Source organism: Oncorhynchus mykiss, chromosome 21 (assembly GCF_013265735.2).
Source record: "Oncorhynchus mykiss isolate Arlee chromosome 21, USDA_OmykA_1.1, whole genome shotgun sequence".
Classification (NCBI taxonomy): Eukaryota; Metazoa; Chordata; class Actinopteri; order Salmoniformes; family Salmonidae; genus Oncorhynchus; species Oncorhynchus mykiss.
In genome coordinates, this window is record NC_048585.1 from 13,853,842 (window position 1) to 13,879,956 (window position 26,115).

Below are 26,115 nucleotides of genomic sequence, written 5' to 3' on the forward strand. Positions count from 1 at the left end.
CATACCGCCTTGTTAGGTATCCCTGCTCTGGATAGGGTGCACGCTAGCTGTGGGGTGAAAATACTGATCTTGGGTCAGTTTTGCATTTTCCCCACTTATGGTTAAGGTTTGAATTGGTGGAGGGGACACTGATCCTAGATCTGTACCTAAGATAAACTTAAAACCGGCGCATGCACAGTAATGGTGCCTGATAAACATTATTTGTTTAGTTTCCTTGATCCTGGACGAGCCCCAAATATGTTACGGCCCAAGTTATCTACGTTACAATACATGAACCACAAAACAAACCATTGACCGATATGAAGAAACGCCACACAACCCTGGCTGAGTAAGATGGATGCTCCTCTGGCTTTGCTCCCACACACACACACACTTTCTTCCCTGGAGGGACTCACACACCGTTAACTTGTACACAGCCCCTGGGAGGAAGAGTAGCCATGCCCTATCACTCTCACTGGGCTCTGCCGTAGCAAACAGCTGCTGATGACTCTGCAGTCTGCTGGTTGTAGCATTCTGTGTTGCTAGCGAACCCCGCACCTCTAGGTGCTTCATTTGACCTACCCCGCACCTCTAGCGCTTCATTTGACCTACCCCGCACCTCTAGCGCTTCATTTGACCTACCCCGCACCTCTAGCGCTTCATTTGACCTACCCCTCACCTCTAAAGCTTAATTTGACCTACCCCGCACCTCTAGTGCTTCATTTGACCTACCCCGCACCTCTAGCGCTTCATTTGACCTACCCCGCACCTCTAGTGCTTCATTTGACCTACCCCGCACCTCTAGCGCTTCATTTGACCTACCCCGCACCTCTAGCACTTCATTTGACCTACCCCGCACCTCTAGCACTTCATTTGACCTACCCCTTACCTCTAAAGCTTCATTTGACCTACCCCGCACCTCTAGCGCTTCATTTGACCTACCCCTCACCTCTAGTGCTTCATTTGACCTACCCCGCACCTCTAGCGCTTCATTTGACCTACCCCTCACCTCTAAAGCTTCATTTGACCTACCCCGCACCTCTAGCGCTTCATTTGACCTACCCCGCACCTCTAGTGCTTCATTTGACCTACCCCGCACCTCTAGCGCTTCATTTGACCTACCCCTCACCTCTAAAGCTTCATTTGACCTACCCCTCACCTCTAGTGCTTCATTTGACCTACCCCGCACCTCTAGCGCTTCATTTGACCTACCCCTCACCTCTAAAGCTTCATTTGACCTACCCCGCACCTCTAGCGCTTCATTTGACCTACCCCGCACCTCTAGTGCTTCATTTGACCTACCCCGCACCTCTAGCGCTTCATTTGACCTACCCCTCACCTCTAAAGCTTCATTTGACCTACCCCTCCCCTCTAAAGCTTAATTTAACCTACCCATCCCCTCTAAAGCTTCATTTGACCTACCCCTCCCCTCTAAAGCTTCATTTGACCTACCCCTCCCCTCTAAAGCTTCATTTGACCTACCCCTCCCCTCTAAAGCTTCATTTGACCTACCCCTCCCCTCTAAAGCCTCATTTGATCTCTCTTCCTACAGAGAAGAACTAGAAATGTTCCTTCCGTTTCTCTCGCCTTTCTTCTGTCTCCCTTTTTCATCCTATTCCCAGTGTTTGGACTACTTCTGACCAGGCCCATATATAAATAGTGCACTATATAGGAGATAGGGTGCATCCTGGGCCACTGCTGATGAGAGTGAGAGGTGTGTCATTGGACGGTCCACTGTGGGTAGTCTAAGACGATTATACAATGGCTTTGTCCCAAATACCACACTATTCCCTACAAAGTGCACTATGTAGGAAGGAAATCGGGTGGGACATATCAATCCCCTTAGATTAGATCAACAATATCATCCCATCAGGGGGTCAAATAAAAAAACTAAAGACACAATACATAATGACTGAATGATGGACAATAACATTCATATGAATAGTGCAATAGGCCACATCACTCCAAGTGTACATCACCATTGTTGACATCATCATTGTATACATCCCTCTATTGTTTACCTCGCTCTATTGTTTACCTCGCTCTATTGTTTACATCATTATATTGTTTACCTCGCTCTATTGTTTACCTCGCTCTATTGTTTACCTCGCTCTATTGTTTACCTCACTCTATTTTTTACCTTGCTCTATTGTTTACCCCGCTCTATTGTTTACCTTACTCTATTGTTTACCCCGCTCTATTGTTTACCTTACTCTATTGTTTACCTCGCTCTATTGTTTACCTTGCTCTATTGTTTACCTCGCTCCATGTTTACCTCGCTCTGTTGTTTACCTCGCTCTATTGTTTACCTTGCTCTATTGTTTACCTCGCTCTATTGTTTACCTCGCTCCATGTTTACATTGCTCTATTGTTTACATCACTATTGTTTACCTCGCTCCATGTTTACATTGCTCTATTGTTTACCTCGCTCTATTGTTTACCTCGCTCTATTGTTTACCTCGCTCCATGTTTACATTGCTCTATTGTTTACCTCGCTCCATGTTTACATTGCTCTATTGTTTACCTCGCTCTATTGTTTACCAAACTCTATTTACCTCACATTGCTCTATTGTTTACATCACTCTATTGTTTACCTCGCTCCATGTTTACATTGCTCTATTGTTTACCTCGCTCTATTGTTTACCTCGCTCTATTGTTTACCTCACTCTATTTACCTCACATTGCTCTGTTTACATCACTCTATTGTTTACCTCGCTCTATTGTTTACCTCGCTCTATTTTTTACATTGCTCCATGTTTACATCGCCCAATTGTTTACATCGCTCCGTGTTTACATTGCTCTATTGTTTACCTCGCTCTATTGTTTACCTCGCTCTATTGTTTACCTCACTCCATGTTTACATTGCTCTATTGTTTACCTCGCTCTATTGTTTACCACGCTCTATTGTTTACCTCGCTCTATTTTTTACATCGCTCCATGTTTACATCGCCCAATTGTTTACATCGCTCCGCGTTTGCATTGCTCCGCGTTTATATCGCTCCGTGTTTACATCACTCGATTGTTTACTTCGCTCTGTGGTTTACCTTTTTGTTGGCAGCCCTGTCTTTGACGGTATGAACATCTTACAGCGTGACATTTAAAGACTACCTCTCACACTGTCGGTGGATCATCTCTGTGTTGTTGTTGTTTAACCACTAGACTTGGCTTTCAGAAAAGATGTGGATCCTTAAGATACAGTGGAAAATGCCTCAGTGGGTGATCATACTGAACCAAGGGAAATGGGTCAGAGATGTGCTCCGAGTCATGTTTAAACATGATGTAATATGCCATGGCGTTCTGTCTCACACAAGTGCCTGTTCATCTGTTCTGGGGCAGGATGGAGGAAAACAGTTCAAGCCTAAGCCCTGAGATATTCACTCTCTCCCTGTGCTTGGGAAAATGCTAGGCTTCACATCGGGATGAAATGTAAAGTTTAAAGAAAATGCTGTGGTGGAAGATAAAAAAAAAAGTCTAGAAGCTACAGGAATGTGTCTAAATAGTCTCCTGAAGCAACACCACAAGTAGAGATGATACTGTTTTCATGAGTAAGGTAACATTGTCCCCAGGCCTAGACACTGATCTTGGGTCAGTTTTAAATTCACACTTATAGGAATTGGGGAAGGGGAAGCTGATCCTAGATCTGTACCGAGTGGAAACTCTACTCAGTAATTCTTCAAAATCACTCTCTCTTATTTGCTGCATTTCAGTAGATGATACATCCTAACAGAAAGGTTAACCCAATGAGTCCCACCGCGATGCCGGCGCCATTTGGACTTCTAACCCCTTTTAAAGCTACAGACTTCTGGGTACCATTGGATTAGTAACTTTCTTCTGCATCCATTGGTACCAACCGTTAATTAGTCTGTGATTAACGGGGGCTGAGCTAGAGCAGTGTTTGTGAGACAAGATCTTTTTACAGGAACAACAGTCTGAATGGTTTGAGCAACAAACTATTAAAAGCTATCTAATAAAACGATTCTCACGACACGCACATGTAACATGTTTTGCTCTATGATGCTCACAAGCTACACAAGAGTGATTCATGGGTAATGGGCTCTTCTACGTAGAAGATCATAGGAAATCCCAGGACATAATGTCTATAATACTGTAATAAGCTCACATAGTCGCTGTCACAAACTCCAAAATCCACACAGTTGTCACTAACTAGTTGGATATTCATTTCCAACTGAGCAAACAGTTTCTGTACTTCCAGCTTCATATCAATTCAGATTTGGTCTGTTTTTTGCTTTGGCGGCCATTGTTTTTTAAATGATTTCTTTGTCAATAAAACTCGTGAATGCAACTGTTTGCCAAATTGTTTTATGTTTTACATGTAGCCCTGGTTCTCCTGAGATGTTGTTGTTGTTGTTGTTAAACACTTCATTTTGATGCTAAATACACTGAATAAAATATAAATGCAACCTGTACAGTGTTGGTACCATGTTTCATGAGCTGGAGAAAAGAAGATCCCAGAAATGTTCCATACGCACAAACAGCGTATTTCCCTCATATGTTGGGCACAAATTAGTTTACATCCATGTCAGTGAGCATTTCTCCTTTGTCAAGATAATCCATCCACCTGACAGGTGTGGCATATCAAGAAGCTGATTAAACAGCATGCTAATTACCTTGTGCTGGGGACAATAAAAGGCCACTTTAAAATGTGCAGTTTTGTCACACAACACAATGCTACAAAACAGTCTCAAGTTTTGAGGGAGCGTGCAATTGGAATGCTGACTGCAGGAATGTCTACCAGAGCTGTTGCCAGAGAATGTCATGTTAATTTATCTACTATGAGCTGCCTCCAACGTCATTTTAGAGAATTTGGCAGTACTTCCAACCAGCCTCACAACTGCAGATCACGTGTTACTGAGGAGTAGTTGTGGGGGAAAAACACACTCTGATTTGCTGGGCCTGGCTCACCAGTAGGGTGGGCCAGGCTCCACAGTAGGGTGGGCTGGCTACCCAGTGGGTGGGCCTATGCTCTCCTAGGCCCACCAATGGCTACGCCCCTTCCCAGTCATGTGAAATCCATAGATTAGGGCCTAATGAATTTATTTCCATTGACTGATTTCCTTATATGAACTGTAACAGGGTAGAATCTTTGAAATTGTTGCATGTTGCGTTTATATTTTTGTTCAGTATATAAGGGCTGGACATGCAGATGAATGAGAAGCAGATTTGTTTTCTGGGGTCTGACTTTATTCAATATTTAATTAGGCATCTCTGGACTGATAGGGTTAACGACTGACTTTATTCAATATTTAATTAGGCATCTCTGGACTGATAGGGTTAACGACTGACTTTATTCAATATTTAATTAGGCATCTCTGGACTGATAGGGTTAACGACTGACTTTATTCAATATTTAATTAGGCATCTCTGGACTGATAGGGTTAACACCTGACTATATTTAATTAGGCATCTCTGGACTGATAGGGTTAACGACTGACTTTATTCAATATTTAATTAGGCATCTCTGGACTGATAGGGTTAACGACTGACTTTATTCAATATTTAATTAGGCATCTCTGGACTGATAGGGTTAACGACTGACTTTATTCAATATTTAATTAGGCATCTCTGGACTGATAGGGTTAACACCTGACTATATTTAATTAGGCATCTCTGGACTGATAGGGTTAACGACTGACTTTATTCAATATTTAATTAGGCATCTCTGGACTGTTAGGGTTAACACCTGACTATATTTAATTAGGCATCTCTGGACTGATAGGGTTAACGACTGACTTTATTCAATATTTAATTAGGCATCTCTGGACTGATAGGGTTAACGACTGACTTTATTCAATATTTAATTAGGCATCTCTGGACTGATAGGGTTAACACCTGACTATATTTAATTAGGCATCTCTGGACTGATAGGGTTAACACCTGACTATATTTAATTAGGCATCTCTGGACTGATAGGGTTAACACCTGACTATATTTAATTAGGCATCTCTGGACTGATAGGGTTAACACCTGACTATATTTAATTAGGCATCTCTGGACTGATAGGGTTAACACCTGACTATATTTAATTAGGCATCTCTGGACTGATAGGGTTAACACCTGACTATATTTAATTTGGCATCTCTGGACTGATAGGGTTAACACCTGACTATATTTAATTTGGCATCTCTGGACTGATAGGGTTAACACCTGACTATATTTAATTAGGCATCTCTGGACTGATAGGGTTAACGACTGACTTTATTCAATATTTAATTAGGCATCTCTGGACTGATAGGGTTAACACCTGACTTTATTTAATTAGGCATCTCTGGACTGATAGGGTTAACACCTGACTATATTCAATATTTAATTAGGCATCTCTGGACTGATAGGGTTAACACCTGACTATATTTAATTAGGCATCTCTGGACTGATAGGGTTAACACCTGACTATATTTAATTAGGCATCTCTGGACTGATGGGGTTAACACCTGACTATATTTAATTAGGCATCTCTGGACTGATAGGGTTAACACCTGACTTTATTTAATTAGGCATCTCTGGACTGATAGGGTTAACACCTGACTTTATTTAATTAGGCATCTCTGGACTGATAGGGTTAACACCTGACTATATTTAATTAGGCATCTCTGGACTGATAGGGTTAACACCTGACTATATTTAATTAGGCATCTCTGGACTGATAGGGTTAACACCTGACTATATTTAATTAGGCATCTCTGGACTGATAGGGTTAACACCTGACTATATTTAATTAGGCATCTCTGGACTGATAGGGTTAACACCTGACTATATTCAATATTTAATTAGGCATCTCTGGACTGATAGGGTTAACACCTGACTATATTTAATTAGGCATCTCTGGACTGATAGGGTTAACACCTGACTATATTCAATATTTAATTAGGCATCTCTGGACTGATGGGGTTAACACCTGACTATATTCAATATTTAATTAGGCATCTCTGGACTGATAGGGTTAACACCTGACTATATTTAATTAGGCATCTCTGGACTGATAGGGTTAACACCTGACTATATTTAAATAGGCATCTCTGGAATGATAGGGTTAACACCTGACTATATTTAATTAGGCATCTCTGGACTGATAGGGTTAACACCTGACTATATTTAATTAGACATCTCTGGACTGATAGGGTTAACACCTGACTTTATTCAATATTTAATTAGGCATCTCTGGACTGATGGGGTTAACACCTGACTATATTTAATTAGGCATCTCTGGACTGATAGGGTTAACACCTGACTATATTCAATATTTAATTAGGCATCTCTGGACTGATAGGGTTAACGACTGACTTTATTCAATATTTAATTAGGCATCTCTGGACTGATAGGGTTAACACCTGACTATATTTAATTAGGCATCTCTGGACTGATAGGGTTAACACCTGACTATATTCAATATTTAATTAGGCATCTCTGGACTGATAGGGTTAACACCTGACTATATTTAATTAGGCATCTCTGGACTGATAGGGTTAACACCTGACTTTATTCAATATTTAATTAGGCATCTCTGGACTGATAGGGTTAACACCTGACTATATTCAATATTTAATTAGGCATCTCTGGACTGATAGGGTTAATGACTGACTTTATTCAATATTTAATTAGGCATCTCTGGACTGATAGGGTTAACACCTGACTATATTTAATTTGTCATCTCTGGACTGATAGGGTTAACGACTGACTTTATTCAATATTTAATTAGGCATCTCTGGACTGATAGGGTTAACACCTGACTTTATTTAATTAGGCATCTCTGGACTGATAGGGTTAACACCTGACTATATTTAATTAGGCATCTCTGGACTGATAGGGTTAACACCTGACTATATTTAATATTTAATTAGGCATCTCTGGACTGATAGGGTTAACACCTGACTATATTCAATATTTAATTAGGCATCTCTGGACTGATAGGGTTAACACCTGACTATATTTAATTAGGCATCTCTGGACTGATGGGGTTAACACCTGACTATATTCAATATTTAATTAGGCATCTCTGGACTGATAGGGTTAACACCTGACTATATTTAATTAGGCATCTCTGGACTGATGGGGTTAACACCTGACTATATTTAATTAGGCATCTCTGGACTGATGGGGTTAACACCTGACTATATTTAATTAGGCATCTCTGGACTGATAGGGTTAACACCTGACTATATTCAATATTTAATTTGTCATCTCTGGACTGATAGGGTTAACACCTGACTATATTTAATTAGGCATCTCTGGACTGATAGGGTTAACACCTGACTATATTCAATATTTAATTTGTCATCTCTGGACTGATGGGGTTAACACCTGACTATATTTAATTAGGCATCTCTGGACTGATAGGGTTAACACCTGACTATATTTAATTAGGCATCTCTGGACTGATAGGGTTAACACCTGACTATATTTAATATTTAATTTGTCATCTCTAGACTGATAGGGTTAACAACGGACTTTATTCAATATTTAATTAGGCATCTCTGGACTGATAGGGTTAACACCTGACTATATTTAATTAGGCATCTCTGGACTGATAGGGTTAACACCTGACTATATTCAATATTTAATTAGGCATCTCTGGACTGATGGGGTTAACACCTGACTATATTCAATATTTAATTAGGCATCTCTGGACTGATGGGGTTAACACCTGACTATATTTAATTAGGCATCTCTGGACTGATAGGGTTAACACCTGACTATATTTAATTAGGCATCTCTGGACTGATGGGGTTAACACCTGACTATATTTAATTAGGCATCTCTGGACTGATAGGGTTAACACCTGACTATATTTAATATTTAATTTGTCATCTCTGGACTGATAGGGTTAACGACTGACTTTATTCAATATTTAATTTGTCATCTCTGGACTGATAGGGTTAACGACTGACTTTATTCAATATTTAATTAGGCATCTCTGGACTGATAGGGTTAACACCTGACTATATTTAATTAGGCATCTCTGGACTGATAGGGTTAACGACTGACTTTATTCAATATTTAATTAGGCATCTCTGGACTGATAGGGTTAACACCTGACTATATTTAATTAGGCATCTCTGGACTGATAGGGTTAACACCTGACTATATTTAAATAGGCATCTCTGGACTGATAGGGTTAACACCTGACTATATTTAATTAGACATCTCTGGACTGATAGGGTTAACACCTGACTTTATTCAATATTTAATTAGGCATCTCTGGACTGATGGGGTTAACACCTGACTATATTTAATTAGGCATCTCTGGACTGATAGGGTTAACACCTGACTATATTCAATATTTAATTAGGCATCTCTGGACTGATAGGGTTAACACCTGACTATATTCAATATTTAATTAGGCATCTCTGGACTGATAGGGTTAACACCTGACTATATTTAATTAGGCATCTCTGGACTGATAGGGTTAACACCTGACTTTATTCAATATTTAATTAGGCATCTCTGGACTGATAGGGTTAACACCTGACTATATTCAATATTTAATTAGGCATCTCTGGACTGATAGGGTTAACACCTGACTATATTTAATTAGGCATCTCTGGACTGATAGGGTTAACACCTGACTTTATTCAATATTTAATTAGGCATCTCTGGACTGATAGGGTTAACACCTGACTATATTCAATATTTAATTAGGCATCTCTGGACTGATAGGGTTAATGACTGACTTTATTCAATATTTAATTAGGCATCTCTGGACTGATAGGGTTAACACCTGACTATATTTAATTTGTCATCTCTGGACTGATAGGGTTAACGACTGACTTTATTCAATATTTAATTAGGCATCTCTGGACTGATAGGGTTAACACCTGACTTTATTTAATTAGGCATCTCTGGACTGATAGGGTTAACACCTGACTATATTTAATTAGGCATCTCTGGACTGATAGGGTTAACACCTGACTATATTCAATATTTAATTAGGCATCTCTGGACTGATAGGGTTAACACCTGACTATATTTAATTAGGCATCTCTGGACTGATGGGGTTAACACCTGACTATATTCAATATTTAATTAGGCATCTCTGGACTGATAGGGTTAACACCTGACTATATTTAATTAGGCATCTCTGGACTGATAGGGTTAACACCTGACTATATTCAATATTTAATTTGTCATCTCTGGACTGATAGGGTTAACACCTGACTATATTTAATTAGGCATCTCTGGACTGATAGGGTTAACACCTGACTATATTCAATATTTAATTTGTCATCTCTGGACTGATAGGGTTAACACCTGACTATATTTAATTAGGCATCTCTGGACTGATAGGGTTAACACCTGACTATATTCAATATTTAATTTGTCATCTCTGGACTGATGGGGTTAACACCTGACTATATTCAATATTTAATTAGGCATCTCTGGACTGATAGGGTTAACACCTGACTATATTTAATTAGGCATCTCTGGACTGATAGGGTTAACACCTGACTATATTTAAATAGGCATCTCTGGACTGATAGGGTTAACACCTGACTATATTTAATATTTAATTTGTCATCTCTAGACTGATAGGGTTAACAACGGACTTTATTCAATATTTAATTAGGCATCTCTGGACTGATAGGGTTAACACCTGACTATATTTAATTAGGCATCTCTGGACTGATAGGGTTAACACCTGACTATATTTAATTAGGCATCTCTGGACTGATAGGGTTAACACCTGACTATATTTAATATTTAATTTGTCATCTCTAGACTGATAGGGTTAACAACGGACTTTATTCAATATTTAATTAGGCATCTCTGGACTGATAGGGTTAACACCTGACTATATTTAATTAGGCATCTCTGGACTGATAGGGTTAACACCTGACTATATTCAATATTTAATTAGGCATCTCTGGACTGATGGGGTTAACACCTGACTATATTCAATATTTAATTAGGCATCTCTGGACTGATGGGGTTAACACCTGACTATATTTAATTAGGCATCTCTGGACTGATAGGGTTAACACCTGACTATATTTAATTAGGCATCTCTGGACTGATGGGGTTAACACCTGACTATATTTAATTAGGCATCTCTGGACTGATAGGGTTAACACCTGACTATATTTAATATTTAATTTGTCATCTCTGGACTGATAGGGTTAACGACTGACTTTATTCAATATTTAATTTGTCATCTCTGGACTGATAGGGTTAACGACTGACTTTATTCAATATTTAATTAGGCATCTCTGGACTGATAGGGTTAACACCTGACTATATTTAATTAGGCATCTCTGGACTGATAGGGTTAACGACTGACTTTATTCAATATTTAATTAGGCATCTCTGGACTGATAGGGTTAACACCTGACTATATTTAATTAGGCATCTCTGGACTGATGGGGTTAACACCTGACTATATTTAATATTTAATTTGTCATCTCTGGACTGATAGGGTTAACACCTGACTATATTTAATTAGGCATCTCTGGACTGATAGGGTTAACACCTGACTATATTTAATTAGGCATCTCTGGACTGATAGGGTTAACACCTGACTATATTTAATTAGGCATCTCTGGACTGATAGGGTTAACGACTGACTTTATTCAATATTTAATTAGGCATCTCTGGACTGATAGGGTTAACAACGGACTTTATTCAATATTTAATTAGGCATCTCTGGACTGATAGGGTTAACACCTGACTATATTTAATTAGGCATCTCTGGACTGATAGGGTTAACACCTGACTATATTTAATTAGGCATCTCTGGACTGATAGGGTTAACACCTGACTATATTTAATTAGGCATCTCTGGACTGATAGGGTTAACACCTGACTATATTCAATATTTAATTAGGCATCTCTGGACTGATAGGGTTAACACCTGACTATATTCAATATTTAATTAGGCATCTCTGGACTGATAGGGTTAACACCTGACTATATTCAATATTTAATTAGGCATCTCTGGACTGATAGGGTTAACACCTGACTTTATTCAATATTTAATTAGGCATCTCTGGACTGATAGGGTTAACGACTGACTTTATTCAATATTTAATTAGGCATCTCTGGACTGATAGGGTTAACAACGGACTTTATTCAATATTTAATTAGGCATCTCTGGACTGATAGGGTTAACACCTGACTATATTTAATTAGGCATCTCTGGACTGATAGGGTTAACACCTGACTATATTTAATTAGGCATCTCTGGACTGATAGGGTTAACACCTGACTATATTCAATATTTAATTTGTCATCTCTAGACTGATAGGGTTAACAACGGACTTTATTCAATATTTAATTAGGCATCTCTGGACTGATAGGGTTAACACCTGACTTTATTCAATATTTAATTAGGCATCTCTGGACTGATGGGGTTAACAACGGACTTTATTCAATATTTAATTAGGCATCTCTGGACTGATAGGGTTAACACCTGACTATATTTAATTAGGCATCTCTGGACTGATAGGGTTAACACCTGACTATATTTAATTAGGCATCTCTGGACTGATAGGGTTAACACCTGACTATATTTAATTAGGCATCTCTGGACTGATAGGGTTAACGACTGACTTTATTCAATATTTAATTAGGCATCTCTGGACTGATAGGGTTAACAACGGACTTTATTCAATATTTAATTAGGCATCTCTGGACTGATAGGGTTAACACCTGACTATATTTAATTAGGCATCTCTGGACTGATAGGGTTAACACCTGACTATATTTAATTAGGCATCTCTGGACTGATAGGGTTAACACCTGACTATATTTAATTAGGCATCTCTGGACTGATAGGGTTAACACCTGACTATATTCAATATTTAATTAGGCATCTCTGGACTGATAGGGTTAACACCTGACTATATTCAATATTTAATTAGGCATCTCTGGACTGATAGGGTTAACACCTGACTATATTCAATATTTAATTAGGCATCTCTGGACTGATAGGGTTAACACCTGACTTTATTCAATATTTAATTAGGCATCTCTGGACTGATAGGGTTAACGACTGACTTTATTCAATATTTAATTAGGCATCTCTGGACTGATAGGGTTAACAACGGACTTTATTCAATATTTAATTAGGCATCTCTGGACTGATAGGGTTAACACCTGACTATATTTAATTAGGCATCTCTGGACTGATAGGGTTAACACCTGACTATATTTAATTAGGCATCTCTGGACTGATAGGGTTAACACCTGACTATATTCAATATTTAATTTGTCATCTCTAGACTGATAGGGTTAACAACGGACTTTATTCAATATTTAATTAGGCATCTCTGGACTGATAGGGTTAACACCTGACTTTATTCAATATTTAATTAGGCATCTCTGGACTGATAGGGTTAACACCTGACTATATTCAATATTTAATTAGGCATCTCTGGACTGATAGGGTTAACACCTGACTATATTCAATATTTAATTAGGCATCTCTGGACTGATGGGGTTAACACCTGACTATATTTAATTAGGCATCTCTGGACTGATGGGGTTAACACCTAACTATATTTAATATTTAATTTGTCATCTCTGGACTGATAGGGTTAACACCTGACTATATTTAATTAGGCATCTCTGGACTGATAGGGTTAACACCTGACTATATTTAATTTGTCATCTCTGGACTGATAGGGTTAACACCTGACTATATTCAATATTTAATTAGGCATCTCTGGACTGATAGGGTTAACACCTGACTATATTCAATATTTAATTAGGCATCTCTGGACTGATGGGGTTAACACCTGACTATATTTAATTAGGCATCTCTGGACTGATGGGGTTAACACCTAACTATATTTAATATTTAATTTGTCATCTCTGGACTGATAGGGTTAACACCTGACTATATTTAATTAGGCATCTCTGGACTGATAGGGTTAACACCTGACTATATTTAATTTGTCATCTCTGGACTGATAGGGTTAACACCTGACTATATTTAATATTTAATTAGGCATCTCTGGACTGATAGGGTTAACAACGGACTTTATTCAATATTTAATTTGGCATCTGTCTGTGTCGGCACAGAATGTTGTTATTCTGCTTATCTCTGCAGGGGAAATCTTGGTTCCGCATCCTAACCCATTTTCCCTAAAAGGCACCCTGCTCCCGTTATAGTGCACTACTTATAGTGCACTACCATATGGATCCTGGTCAAAAGTAGTGCACTATATATGAAATAGAATGCTGTTTTGGACACAGTACTATTTATGAAATTTCTTTCCTCCCCTGGCGGTCACTGAACCCCCCCTCTCCCTCTTCAGATGAAAGCTTGAAAAACAGACATAGAAAATGGCACCGTGTCTGGGAAAATATGGCTTTCATGTTTTCTCTCTCACATCATATCAGGCAGGAACAAGCTTTCACTTCAGAATGAGATGGGGTGTGATTCTAGACAGATGTAATGGGTCTATTGTGGATTACTCATATACGGTAGTGCATTGACAGTATCAGGCCTGTTGTATTGTACATATGGGATCTGAATATATTGGCAACACCATGAGCTCATTTATATAGAGCCCACAGTGTTATTTATATAGAGCCCACAGTGTTATTTATATAGAGCCCACAGCATTATTTATTTAGAGCCCACAGTATTATTTATATAAAGCCCACAGCGTTATTTATATAGAGCCCACAGCATTATTTATTTAGAGCCCACAGTATTATTTATATAAAGCCCACAGCGTTATTTATATAGATCCCACAGTGTTATTTATATAGAGCCCACAGTATTATTTATTTAGAGCCCACAGTATTATTTATATAAAGCCCACAGCGTTATTTATATAAAGCCCACAGCGTTATTTATATAGAGCCCACAGCGTTATTTATATAGAGCCCACAGTGTTATTTATATAGAGCCCACTGTGTTATTTACTATGTCCTGTAGAGGGAGAGAAGCAGGACCCTTACTATGTCCTGTAGGGGGAGAGCAACAGGCACCCTGACTACGTCCTGTAGGGGGAGAGCAGCAGGCACCCTGACTACGTCCTGTAGTGGGAGAGCAGCAGGCACCCTGACTACGTCCTGTAGTGGGAGAGCAGCAGGCACCCTGACTATGTCCTGTAGTGGGAGAGCAGCAGGCACCCTGACTATGTCTTGCAGTGGGAGAGCAGCAGGCACCCTTACTCTGTGCTGCAGTGGGAGAGCAGCAGGCACCCTTACTATGTCCTGCAGTGGGAGAGCAGCAGGCACCCTTACTATGTCCTGCAGTGGGAGAGCAGCAGGCACCATTAGTATGCCCTGCAGTAGGAGAGCAGCAGGCACCATTAGTATGCCCTGCAGTGGGAGAGCAGCAGGCACCATTAGTATGTCCTGCAGTGGGAGAGCAGCAGGCACCATTAGTATGCCCTGCAGTGGGAGAGTAGCAGGCACCATTAGTATGTCCTGCAGTGGGAGAGCAGCAGGCACCATTAGTATGTCCTGCAGTGGGAGAGCAGCAGGCACCATTAGTATGTCCTGCAGTGGGAGAGCAGCAGGCACCATTAGTATGCCCTGCAGTGGGAGAGCAGCAGGCACCATTAGTATGCCCTGCAGTGGGAGAGCATCAGGCACCATTAGTATGTCCTGCAGTGGGAGAGCAGCAGGCACCATTAGTATGTCCTGCAGTGGGAGAGCAGCAGGCACCATTAGTATGCCCTGCAGTGGGAGAGCAGCAGGCACCATTAGTATGTCCTGCAGTGGGAGAGCAGCAGGCACCATTAGTATGCCCTGCAGTGGGAGAGCAGCAGGCACCATTAGTATGTCCTGCAGTGGGAGAGCAGCAGGCACCATTAGTATGCCCTGCAGTGGGAGAGCAGCAGGCACTATTAGTATGTCCTGCAGTGGGAGAGCAGCAGGCACCATTAGTATGCCCTGCAGTGGGAGAGCAGCAGGCACCATTAGTATGTCCTGCAGTGGGAGAGCAGCAGGCACCATTAGTATGTCCTGCAGTGGGAGAGCAGCAGGCACCATTAGTATGTCCTGCAGTGGGAGAGCAGCAGGCACCATTAGTATGCCCTGCAGTGGGAGAGCAGCAGTCACTATTAGTATGCCCTGCAGTGCCGCTCTAGCCTTTTTCAGACAGAGGATGTGAATTGTTGTTGGCAGGGTGGCCAAAGACAAGTCTCTGGGTGCATCCCTAGTAATAATTTTAATAATACTACTAATACTAATACTAATAATAATACTGCTAATAATAATACTAATAATTCTACAACTAATAATAATAATACTGCTAATAATAATAATACTGCTAATAATACTACTACTACTAATAATAATAATAATACTGCTAATAATAATACTACTACTACCACTAATAATAATACTGCTAATAATAACACTACTACTACCACTAATAATAATACTGCTAATAATACTACTACTAATAATAATAATAATACTGCTAATAATAATACTACTACTACCACTAATAATAATACTGCTAATAATAATACTACTACTACCACTAATAATAATACTGCTAATAATAATAATACTGCTAATAATACTACTACTACTACTACTACTACTACTAATAATAATAATAATAATAATAATACTGCTAATAATAATACTACTACTACCACTAATAATAATACTGCTAATAATAGTAATACTACTACTACTAATAATAATAATAATACTGCTAATAATAATACTACTACTACCACTAATAATAATAATAATACTGCTAATAATAATAATTTGGTGGGTGCTGATATTTGTCCTGTTTCACAAGTGTGTATTATACTCATGGGTGAATTGCGTATAAGACACCCTTGGAGAGTAGGGTCACGGCCAGGGTCAGCCATCCTCAACGGTGACCCTGGAGCAATTATATAGAGAATAGGGCACTATATAGAGAATAGGGTGCCATTTGGGACACAAACTTGATCCAAACAGTGTTATGTGAATGGGAAATGTTTCAGTTGATACAGTTCTGTCCATGTTTAGTATGGATCATTATCTGATGTGGTCGGTTCAGAGAAAATTCTTATTTCCTATTTCATGTCTGATTAGAATGGAAGTTACGATGGTGTTCATTAGGGAACCCCGTAGCAAAACGTTTTGCATCGGAAAACAAAAAACGAATAATGTCTTATTGGACAAGTTTAGTTGCTACTGCCCATTTAAACTTTGTTTCGGACTGTTTTCTTCCGTTTCGTGCCTTATAAACGTGACCCGGGTCATGATGTTCCCCCAGACCCCTGTGATAGTCTATATTGAGAAATCTGTTTTTTTTTACCAAGTTCTTAAAGGCTTTTTAACCTGGAAAACAGGTCAGAGGAAGTGTTTGACAAGGTGCCAAGGCAAGCAGATGTGTATCTGTGATCTATCCATCACCCCTCTCTCTAAATTAATCATCTATCACTCCTCTCTCTAAATTAATCATCCATCACTCCTCTAAATGTATCATCCATCACCCCTCTCTCTAAATGAATCATCCATCACTCCTCTCTCTAACTGTATCATCCATCACTCCTCTTTCTAAATGAATCATCCATCACTCCTCTCTCTAAATGAATCATCCATCACTCCTCTTTCTAAATTAATCATCCATCACTCCTCTCTATAACTGTATCATCCATCACGCCTCTCTCTAACTGTATCATCCATCACCACTCTCTATAACTGTATCATCCATCACCCCTCTCTATAACTGTATCATCCATCACTCCTCTCTAACTGTATCATCCATCACTCCTCTCTATAACTGTATCATCCATCACTCCTCTCTCTAACTGTATCATCCATCACTCCTCTCTATAACTGTATCATCCATCACTCCTCTAACTGTATCATCCATCACTCCTCTCTCTAACTGTATCATCCATCACTCCTCTCTATAACTCTATCATCCATCACTCCTCTCTATAACTGTATCATCCATCACTCCTCTCTATAACTGTATCATCCATCACCCCTCTCTATAACTGTATCATCCATCACTCCTCTCTCTAAATGTATCATCCATCACTCCTCTCTATAACTGTATCATCCATCACTCCTCTAACTGTATCATCCATCACCCCTCTCTATAACTGTATCATCCATCACTCCTCTCTCTAAATGTATCATCCATCACCCCTCTCTATAACTGTATCATCCATCTCTCCTCCCTCTAACTGTATCATCCATCACTCCTCCCTCTAACTGTATCATCCATCACCCCTCTAACTGTATCATCCATCACCCCTCTCTATAACTGTATCATCCATCACTCCTCTCTAACTGTATCATCCATCACTCCTCTCTCTAAATGTATCATCCATCACTCCTCTCTATAACTGTATCATCCATCACTCCTCTCTATAACTGTATCATCCATCACTCCTCTCTCTAACTGTATCATCCATCACCCCTCTAACTGTATCATCCATCACTCCTCTCTATAACTGTATCATCCATCACTTCTCTCTATAACTGTATCATCCATCACTCCTATAACTGTATCATCCATCACTCCTCTCTATAACTGTATCATCCATCACTCCTCTCTATAACTGTATCATCCATCACTCCTCTCTATAACACTATCGTTAACCACAAGACGTATTTTTAACTCCTCTTAGCTGGCCTTGTGCTTTATCACTAAACAGGTAGTTGATGGGACTGACTGATCATGTATCAAAGACAATGTACTCACCACTCAGTCAGTTTTGATTGAATTAAAAATCCCAATCTAAGGCCGCTTGCCTCTAAAGCTTTATTAATCAAAGCAGAGCCACCCCTCACCTTTCTCTAATCAGCTCTCCTTGTATGGGTCCTGGTCAACAATAGTGCTCTATAATGGTAATGGGATGCCATTAGGGACACAGCCTCAGTGTACATACTCTCAACCTATTACAGCACAGCTGTGGCCTCTCCCTGAGGCCAGAGCCAATGGAATGCACCAGTTGCTATTTGTTCTCTTGACTGGCAGGGATGGGGGCGATTGGTGCTTAACAGGAGACACGCCCAACCCGCCCACCCAGTGCTGTGTGTTGTCTCTGGATGATCCCTCCTCATCCCTGGTACTCCTGTAATCTCTGCTAATCCAGGCTGCTCCCGGTGTGTGTGGATTGTGGTCGGCGCCACTGGTGTGTGTGCGTGCATGTGTTACTATGTCACTGGGTGTTATGTTACCCCACCCCTTCTGGTGACCTGAGCAGACTCCTCCTCATCCATTCAGTCACCATGCTTTTGTCAGTATGGTATTGTGATCTGTTGTCAGTATGGTGTTGTCAGTATGGTGTTGTGGTCTGTTGTCAGTATGGTGTTGTGGTCTGTTGTCAGTATGGTGTTGTGATCTGTTGTCAGTATGGTGTTGTCAGTATGGTGTTGTGGTCTGTTATCAGTATGGTGTTGTGGTCTGTTGTCAGTATGGTGTTGTGGTCTGTTGTCAGTATGGTGTTGTCAGTATGGTGTTGTGGTCTGTTGTCAGTATGGTGTTGTGGTCTGTTGTCAGTATGGTGTTGTGGTCTGTTGTCAGTATGGTGTTGTGGTCTGTTGTCAGTATGGTGTTGTGGTCTGTTGTCAGTATGGTGTTGTGATCTGTTGTCAGTATGGTGTTGTCAGTATGGTGTTGTGGTCTGTTGTCAGTATGGTGTTGTCAGTATGGTGTTGTGGTCTGTTGTCAGTATGGTGTTGTGGTCTGTTGTCAGTATGGTGTTGTGGTCTGTTGTCAGTATGGTGTTGTGGTCTGTTGTCAGTATGGTGTTGTCAGTATGGTGTTGTGATCTGTTGTCAGTATGGTGTTGTGGTCTGTTGTCAGTATGGTGTTGTGGTCTGTTGTCAGTATGGTGTTGTAGTCTGTTGTCAGTATGGTGTTGTGGTCTGTTGTCAGTATGGTGTTGTGGTCTGTTGTCAGTATGGTGTTGTGGTCTGTTGTCAGTATGGTGTTGTGGTCTGTTGTCAGTATGGTGTTGTGGTCTGTTGTCAGTATGGTGTTGTGATCTGTTGTCAGTGTGGTGTTGTGATCTGCTGTCAGTGGGGTGTTGTGATCTGCTGTCAGTGTGGTGTTGTGGACTGTTGTCAATATGGTGTTGTGATCTGCATAGTGTTGTCAGTATGGTGTTGTCAGTATGGTGTTGTGATCTGTTGTCAGTATGGTGTTGTGGTCTGTTGTCAGTATGGTGTTGTGGTCTGTTGTCAGTATGGTGCTGTGAACTGTTGTCAGTGTGGTGTTGTGGTCTGTTGTCAGTGTGGTGTTGTGATCTGTTGTCAGTATGGTGTTGTGATCTGCATAGTGTTGTCAGTATGGTGTTGTGATCTGCATAGTGTTGTCAGTATGGTGTTATGATCTGTTGTCAGTATGGTGTTGTGATCTGTTGTCAGTATGGTGTTGTGATCTGCAGAGTGTTGTCAGTTTGGTGTTATCTGTTGTCAGTATGGTGTTGTGGTCTGTTGTCAGTGTGGTGTTGTGATCTATTGTCAGTATGGTGTTGTGATCTGCATAGTGTTGTCAGTGTGGTGTTATGGTCTGTTGTCAGTATGGTGTTGTGATCTGCATAGTGTTGTCAGTGTGGTGTTGTGGTCTGTTGTCAGTAGGGTGTTGTGGTCTGTTGTCAGTAGGGTGTTGTCAGTGTGGTGTTGTGGTATGGTGTTGTGGTCTGTTGTCAGTAGGGTGTTGTGGTCTGTTGTCAGTAGGGTGTTGTGGTCTGTTGTCGGTATAGTGTTGTCGGTATGGTGTTGTGGTCTGTTGTCAGTAGGGTGTTGTGGTCTGTTGTCAGTGGGGTGTTGTCAGTAGGGTGTTGTGGTCTGTTGTCAGTAGGGTGTTGTGGTCTGTTGTCAGTAGGGTGTTGTCAGTAGGGTGTTGTCAGTAGGGTGTTGTGGTCTGTTGTCAGTAGGGTGTTGTGGTCTGTTGTCAGTAGGCTGTTGTGGTTTTAATTTTTTTTACTAACGTCTGTTCTCCTTTTTTGTCTTGTCTTCCTCTTTTTCATCATCCTCTGTTTCTGCTGCTGTGTCCTTCACCACCACCACTGCTGCACACAAACTGACCAACATCACTCTGGTCACCTTGACCCCTTGACTACCTGGATGGACTCCCTACCCCCTCCTCTTTCCCCCTCTTTCTGTCATCTCTCTCTCTCGCTCCCCATCTCACTCTCGCTCCCCATCTCTCTCTCGCTCCCCATCTCTCTCTCGCTCCCCATCTCTCTCTCTCGCTCCCCATCTCTCTCTCGCTCCCCATCTCTCAATCTCTCCCAACTCTCGCTCTCACCCATCTCTCTCTCTCGCTCCCCATCTCTCAATCTCACCCAACTCTCACTCCCCATCTCACTCCCCATCTCTCGCTCTCCCCCATCTCTGTCTACCTGTCCCCACCCTTCCCCATACCAGCTCCATGCAGAGATCAGAGAACACCCCACCACATCAGGTAAGCCACTGACCTTTGAAAGGGACAGGAAGGGGTGAGGAGGCGGGAGAGGCGGGGTGAGGCAGGGGTGAGAGGGCTCACGGGGGGCAACAGGCTCACGTCCTCCAACTCAACACCTCAACAGGACAGGGATGCATTGGAAGGTCGTGTTACAGTAGCCAGTAGTTTGTGTTTACCTTAAACAAATGTCATGAATTCCAAGTTATAGGAAAGGATTTCTCTGGGTAGGCCAAAAGTTTGGAGTGGGTGAAAGTTGTCTGTAACTATGACATTGTTCATCACATGTATGGCTGAACAGTGCTGATCTAGTTTCACACTGGCTTTATGGTTCTACAGTACCATGTTTTGTCACTGAAATGTCACTTACAGTTGTTGAGTTCACTATCTAGGCCTACGGCTGGCTGTGTCTCGTATGTCTGACTTTCTTAGTGATAGCGTTGACTTTCTTAGGGATGGCGTTGACTTTCTTAGGGATGGCGTTGACTTTCTTAGGGATGGCGTTGACTTTCTTAGTGATGGCGTTGACTTTCTTAGGGATGGCGTTGACTTTCTTAGGGATGGCGTTGAGTTTCCTAGGCGTTGAGTTTCCTAGGGGTGGAGTTGAGTTTCCTAGGGGTGGCATAGCAACGGGTATACAGAGATGAGCAGTTTACAGAGGAGTCGAGAGTGAGGTGATGTGTCCTATAAAGAGCATTGGTGGCAAATCTGATGGCCGAATGGTAAAGAACATCTAGCTGCTCGAGAACATCCTTACCTGCCGACTGGTGCACTGTAACAGTGGACTGCTGTACTAAGACTCACTGGAAACCTTATTGACTGGACTGTAACAGTAGACTGCTTCACTGTAACAGTAGACTGCTTCACTGTAACAGTGGACTGCTTCACTGTAACAGTAGACTGCTTCACTGTAACAGTAGCCTGCTGTACTAAGACTCACTGGAAACCTTATTGACTGGACTGTAACAGTAGACTGCTTCACTGTAACAGTGGACTGCTTCACTGTAACAGTGGACTGCTTCACTGTAACAGTAGACTGCTTCACTGTAACAGTAGCCTGCTGTACTAAGACTCACTGGAAACCTTATTGACTGGTGGACTGTAACAGTAGACTGCTTCACTGTAACAGTAGACTGCTTCACTGTAACAGTGGACTGCTTCACTGTAACAGTAGACTGCTTCACTGTAACAGTGGACTGCTTCACTGTAACAGTGGACTGCCTCACTGTAACAGTAGACTGCTTCACTGTAACAGTAGACTGCTTCACTGTAACAGTGGACTGCTTCACTGTAACAGTGGACTGCTTCACTGTAACAGTGGACTGCTTCACTGTAACAGTGGACTGCTGTACAAAGACTCACTGGAAACCTTATTGACTAGTGGACTGTAACAGTAGACTGCTTCACTGTAACAGTAGACTGCTTCACTGTAACAGTAGACTGCTTCACTGTAACAGTAGACTGCTGTACTAAGACTCACTGGAAACCTTATTGACTAGTAGACTGTAACAGTAGACTGCTTCACTGTAACAGTAGCCTGCTTCACTGTAACAGTAGCCTGCTGTACTAAGACTCACTGTAAACCTTATTGACTAGTGGACTGTAACAGTAGACTGCTTCACTGTAACAGTAGACTGCTTCACTGTAACAGTGGACTGCTTCACTGTAACAGTAGACTGCTGTACTAAGACTCACTGGAAACCTTAGAGTGCATTTTCCCTTTAAGAGCGCTACTAGATGGTTTCTCTGTGCGTTTTCCCTATAAGAGCGCTACTCGATAGTTTCTCTGTGCATTTTCCCTTTAAGAGCGCTACTCGATAGTTTCTCTGTGCATTTTCCCTTTAAGAGCGCTACTCGATAGTTTCTCTGTGCATTTTCCCTTTAAGAGCGCTACTCGATAGTTTCTCTGTGCATTTTCCCTTTAAGAGCGCTACTCGATAGTTTCTCTGTGCATTTTCCCTTTAAGAGTGCTACTCGATAGTTTCTCTGTGCATTTTCCCTTTAAGAGCGCTACTAGATGGTTTCTCTGTGCATTTTCCCTTTAAGAGCGCTACTAGATGGTTTCTCTGTGCATTTTCCCTTTAAGAGCGCTACTCGATAGTTTCTCTGTGCATTTTCCCTTTAAGAGCGCTACTAGATGGTTTCTCTGTGCATTTTCCCTTTAAGAGTGCTACTAGATGGTTTCTCTGTGCATTTTCCCTTTAAGAGCGCTACTCGATAGTTTCTCTGTGGGTTTTCCCTTTAAGAGCGCTACTCAATAGTTTCTCTGTGCATTTTCCCTTTAAGAGCGCTACTAGATGGTTTCTCTGTGCATTTTCCCTTTAAGAGTGCTACTAGATGGTTTCTCTGTGGGTTTTCCCTTTAAGAGCGCTACTAGATGGTTTCTCTGTGCATTTTCCCTTTAAGAGTGCTACTAGATGGTTTCTCTGTGCATTTTCCCTTTAAGAGCGCTACTCGATAGTTTCTCTGTGCATGTTCCCTTTAAGAGCGCTACTAGATGGTTTCTCTGTGCATTTTCCCTTTAAGAGCGCTACTAGATGGTTTCTCTGTGCATTTTCCCTTTAAGAGTGCTACTAGATGGTTTCTCTGTGGGTTTTCCCTTTAAGAGCGCTACTAGATGGTTTCTCTGTGCATTTTCCCTTTAAGAGTGCTACTAGATGGTTTCTCTGTGGGTTTTCCCTTTAAGAGCGCTACTAGATGGTTTCTCTGTGGGTTTTCCCTTTAAGAGCGCTACTCGATAGTTTCTCTGTGGGTTTTCCCTTTAAGAGCGCTACTCGATAGTTTCTCTGTGCATTTTCCCTTTAAGAGCGCTACTAGATGGTTTCTCTGTGCATTTTCCCTTTAAGAGCGCTACTCGATAGTTTCTCTGTGGGTTTTCCCTTTAAGAGCGCTACTCGATAGTTTCTCTGTGCATTTTCCCTTTAAGAGCGCTACTAGATGGTTTCTCTGTGCATTTTCCCTTTAAGAGCGCTACTCGATAGTTTCTCTGTGGGTTTTCCCTTTAAGAGCGCTACTAGATGGTTTCTCTGTGCATTTTCCCTTTAAGAGCGCTACTAGATGGTTTCTCTGTGCATGTTCCCTTTAAGAGCGCTACTAGATGGTTTCTCTGTGCATTTTCCCTTTAAGAGCGCTACTAGGCACAATGTGTTCTCTACCTAGGATGTTATTTATTAATTATGCTGTATGTGCTTCACATACACTAAACCAAATCTCGTTAACCCTTTGCCATAGAGTTAAGAAGTGTTCGTACTATACTGAGATATTCTCTGCATTAATATGTTATAACGCTGCTTACCCTCCCCCAATCCTAACCTTAACCGTTAGTGGGGAAAATGCAACTCTAGGTGCAACTTCACCCTACTCCTCGTTAGATGGAATCTTTGCAGCCGTGCCACTAGAGGGCACTGTGTCGTCATCATCTGTCATCACCAGTGGGGGAGGAGAACCCCTTCTGCTCAGCCTGTTGGTCAGCAGATACAAATTAATATCTCTCTCTCCTTTTTCTCCCCCTCACTCTCTTCTCTTTCCCTTTTCTCCCCCTCTCTCTCTCTTTCCCTTTTCTCCCTCTCACACTCTCTCCCTTTTCTCCCCCTCACTCTCTTCTTTCCCTTTTCTCCCCCTCTCTCTCTTTCCCTTTTCTCCCTCTCACACTCTCTCCCTTTTCTCCCCCTCACTCTCTTCTCTTTCCCTTTTCTCCCACTCACACTCTCTCCCTTTTCTCCCCCTCTCTCTCTCTCTTTCCCTTTTCTCCCCCCCTCTCTCTCTTTCCCTTTTCTCCCTCTCTCTCTTTCTCTCTCTTTCTCGCTTTCGCTCTCCTCCAGCTGCCTTAATTCCCAGTGATGACCCCGTCCTATTGACCCCAGGGAGAATGAGCCAGCGAAGCCAGGGGAAGGAGCGAGAGAAGAGGGAGGAGAAGGAGCGAGAGAAGAGGGAGGAGAAGGAGCGAGAGAAGAGGGAGGAGAAGGAGCGAGAGAAGAGGGAGGAGAAGGAGCGAGAGAAGAGGGAGGAAAAGGAGCGAGAGAAGGAGAAGGAGCGAGAGAAGAGGGAGGAGAAGGAGCGAGAGAAGAGGGAGGAGAAGGACAGAGAGGAGAAGAAGGAGAAGGACAGAGAGGAGAAGAAGGAGAAGGATGGGAGCCTCCACACCCCCAGCAGAGATCACCTCGCCAGCCCCTCTTCCCTCAGCCCGGGTCTCAGCTACACCCATGGTAAGACCACCTTCTTCTTCCAGGGACACTTTGCCCTCTAAGCATAGACCCAGGGTCAGGTATCTCTCAACCTCTGTACTAACCTCAATATTCCTGAACCACTCTGCTAGGCTCCATGCAACCTTCAGGGTTGAAGCAGATACCAGGGGAAGCCCAGGGGTTACCAATGCTCTAAGCAAAATGATCTGATGTTTTTATTTGAGGCTTTTATATGACAAAGCATGGGTGTTTTTTAAGGTGGTTTTGGAAGGTTTTTACCCTCCCAATGTCAAAAATGGTTCATCCTATACACGACAGTACCTTCCTTCTGGAATGTTCCATTATCTACCACCAGGGGGAGCAGAAGCTAAAAGGAAAAACAAATATTTTTCTCTCCTCATTCTAGAGCACCTTCAAATCATGTGTCTCTGCATTCTATCAGAACAAGCAACACTTCTCTGAAAAGAGACCTGAGTGGTGCGGTTGGGGGGACTTATACAACTGGGTAACCAGTCGTTGCACAGAAGGAAATCATTCTGGGATAGAACCATAATAATAATAAAACCCTGCCTTGAGTATATGAAGGGCAGATGGTTGCATTGATAT

The 26,115-nt window shown here is 41.6% G+C and overlaps 1 protein-coding gene across 5 annotated transcripts in view; it reads left to right on the forward strand.

The window, feature by feature from the left end:
* The window catches only part of LOC110499758 (oxysterol-binding protein-related protein 8-like), a 155,454-nt gene that overhangs the window by 58,863 nt on the left and 70,476 nt on the right, over nt 1–26,115 (forward strand). For 3 of the 5 annotated variants that reach the window (XM_036957003.1, XM_036956999.1, XM_036957000.1), the window contains one exon: nt 25,147–25,530. In XM_036957003.1, the coding sequence (XP_036812898.1) occupies nt 25,194–25,530 (337 nt within the window). In that variant the 5' untranslated portion in view covers nt 25,147–25,193. Of the gene's footprint in view, nt 1–21,291; nt 21,329–25,146; nt 25,531–26,115 lie in introns of all 5 variants that reach the window. The other 2 variants (XM_036957001.1, XM_036957004.1) reach the window with 1 other exon arrangement.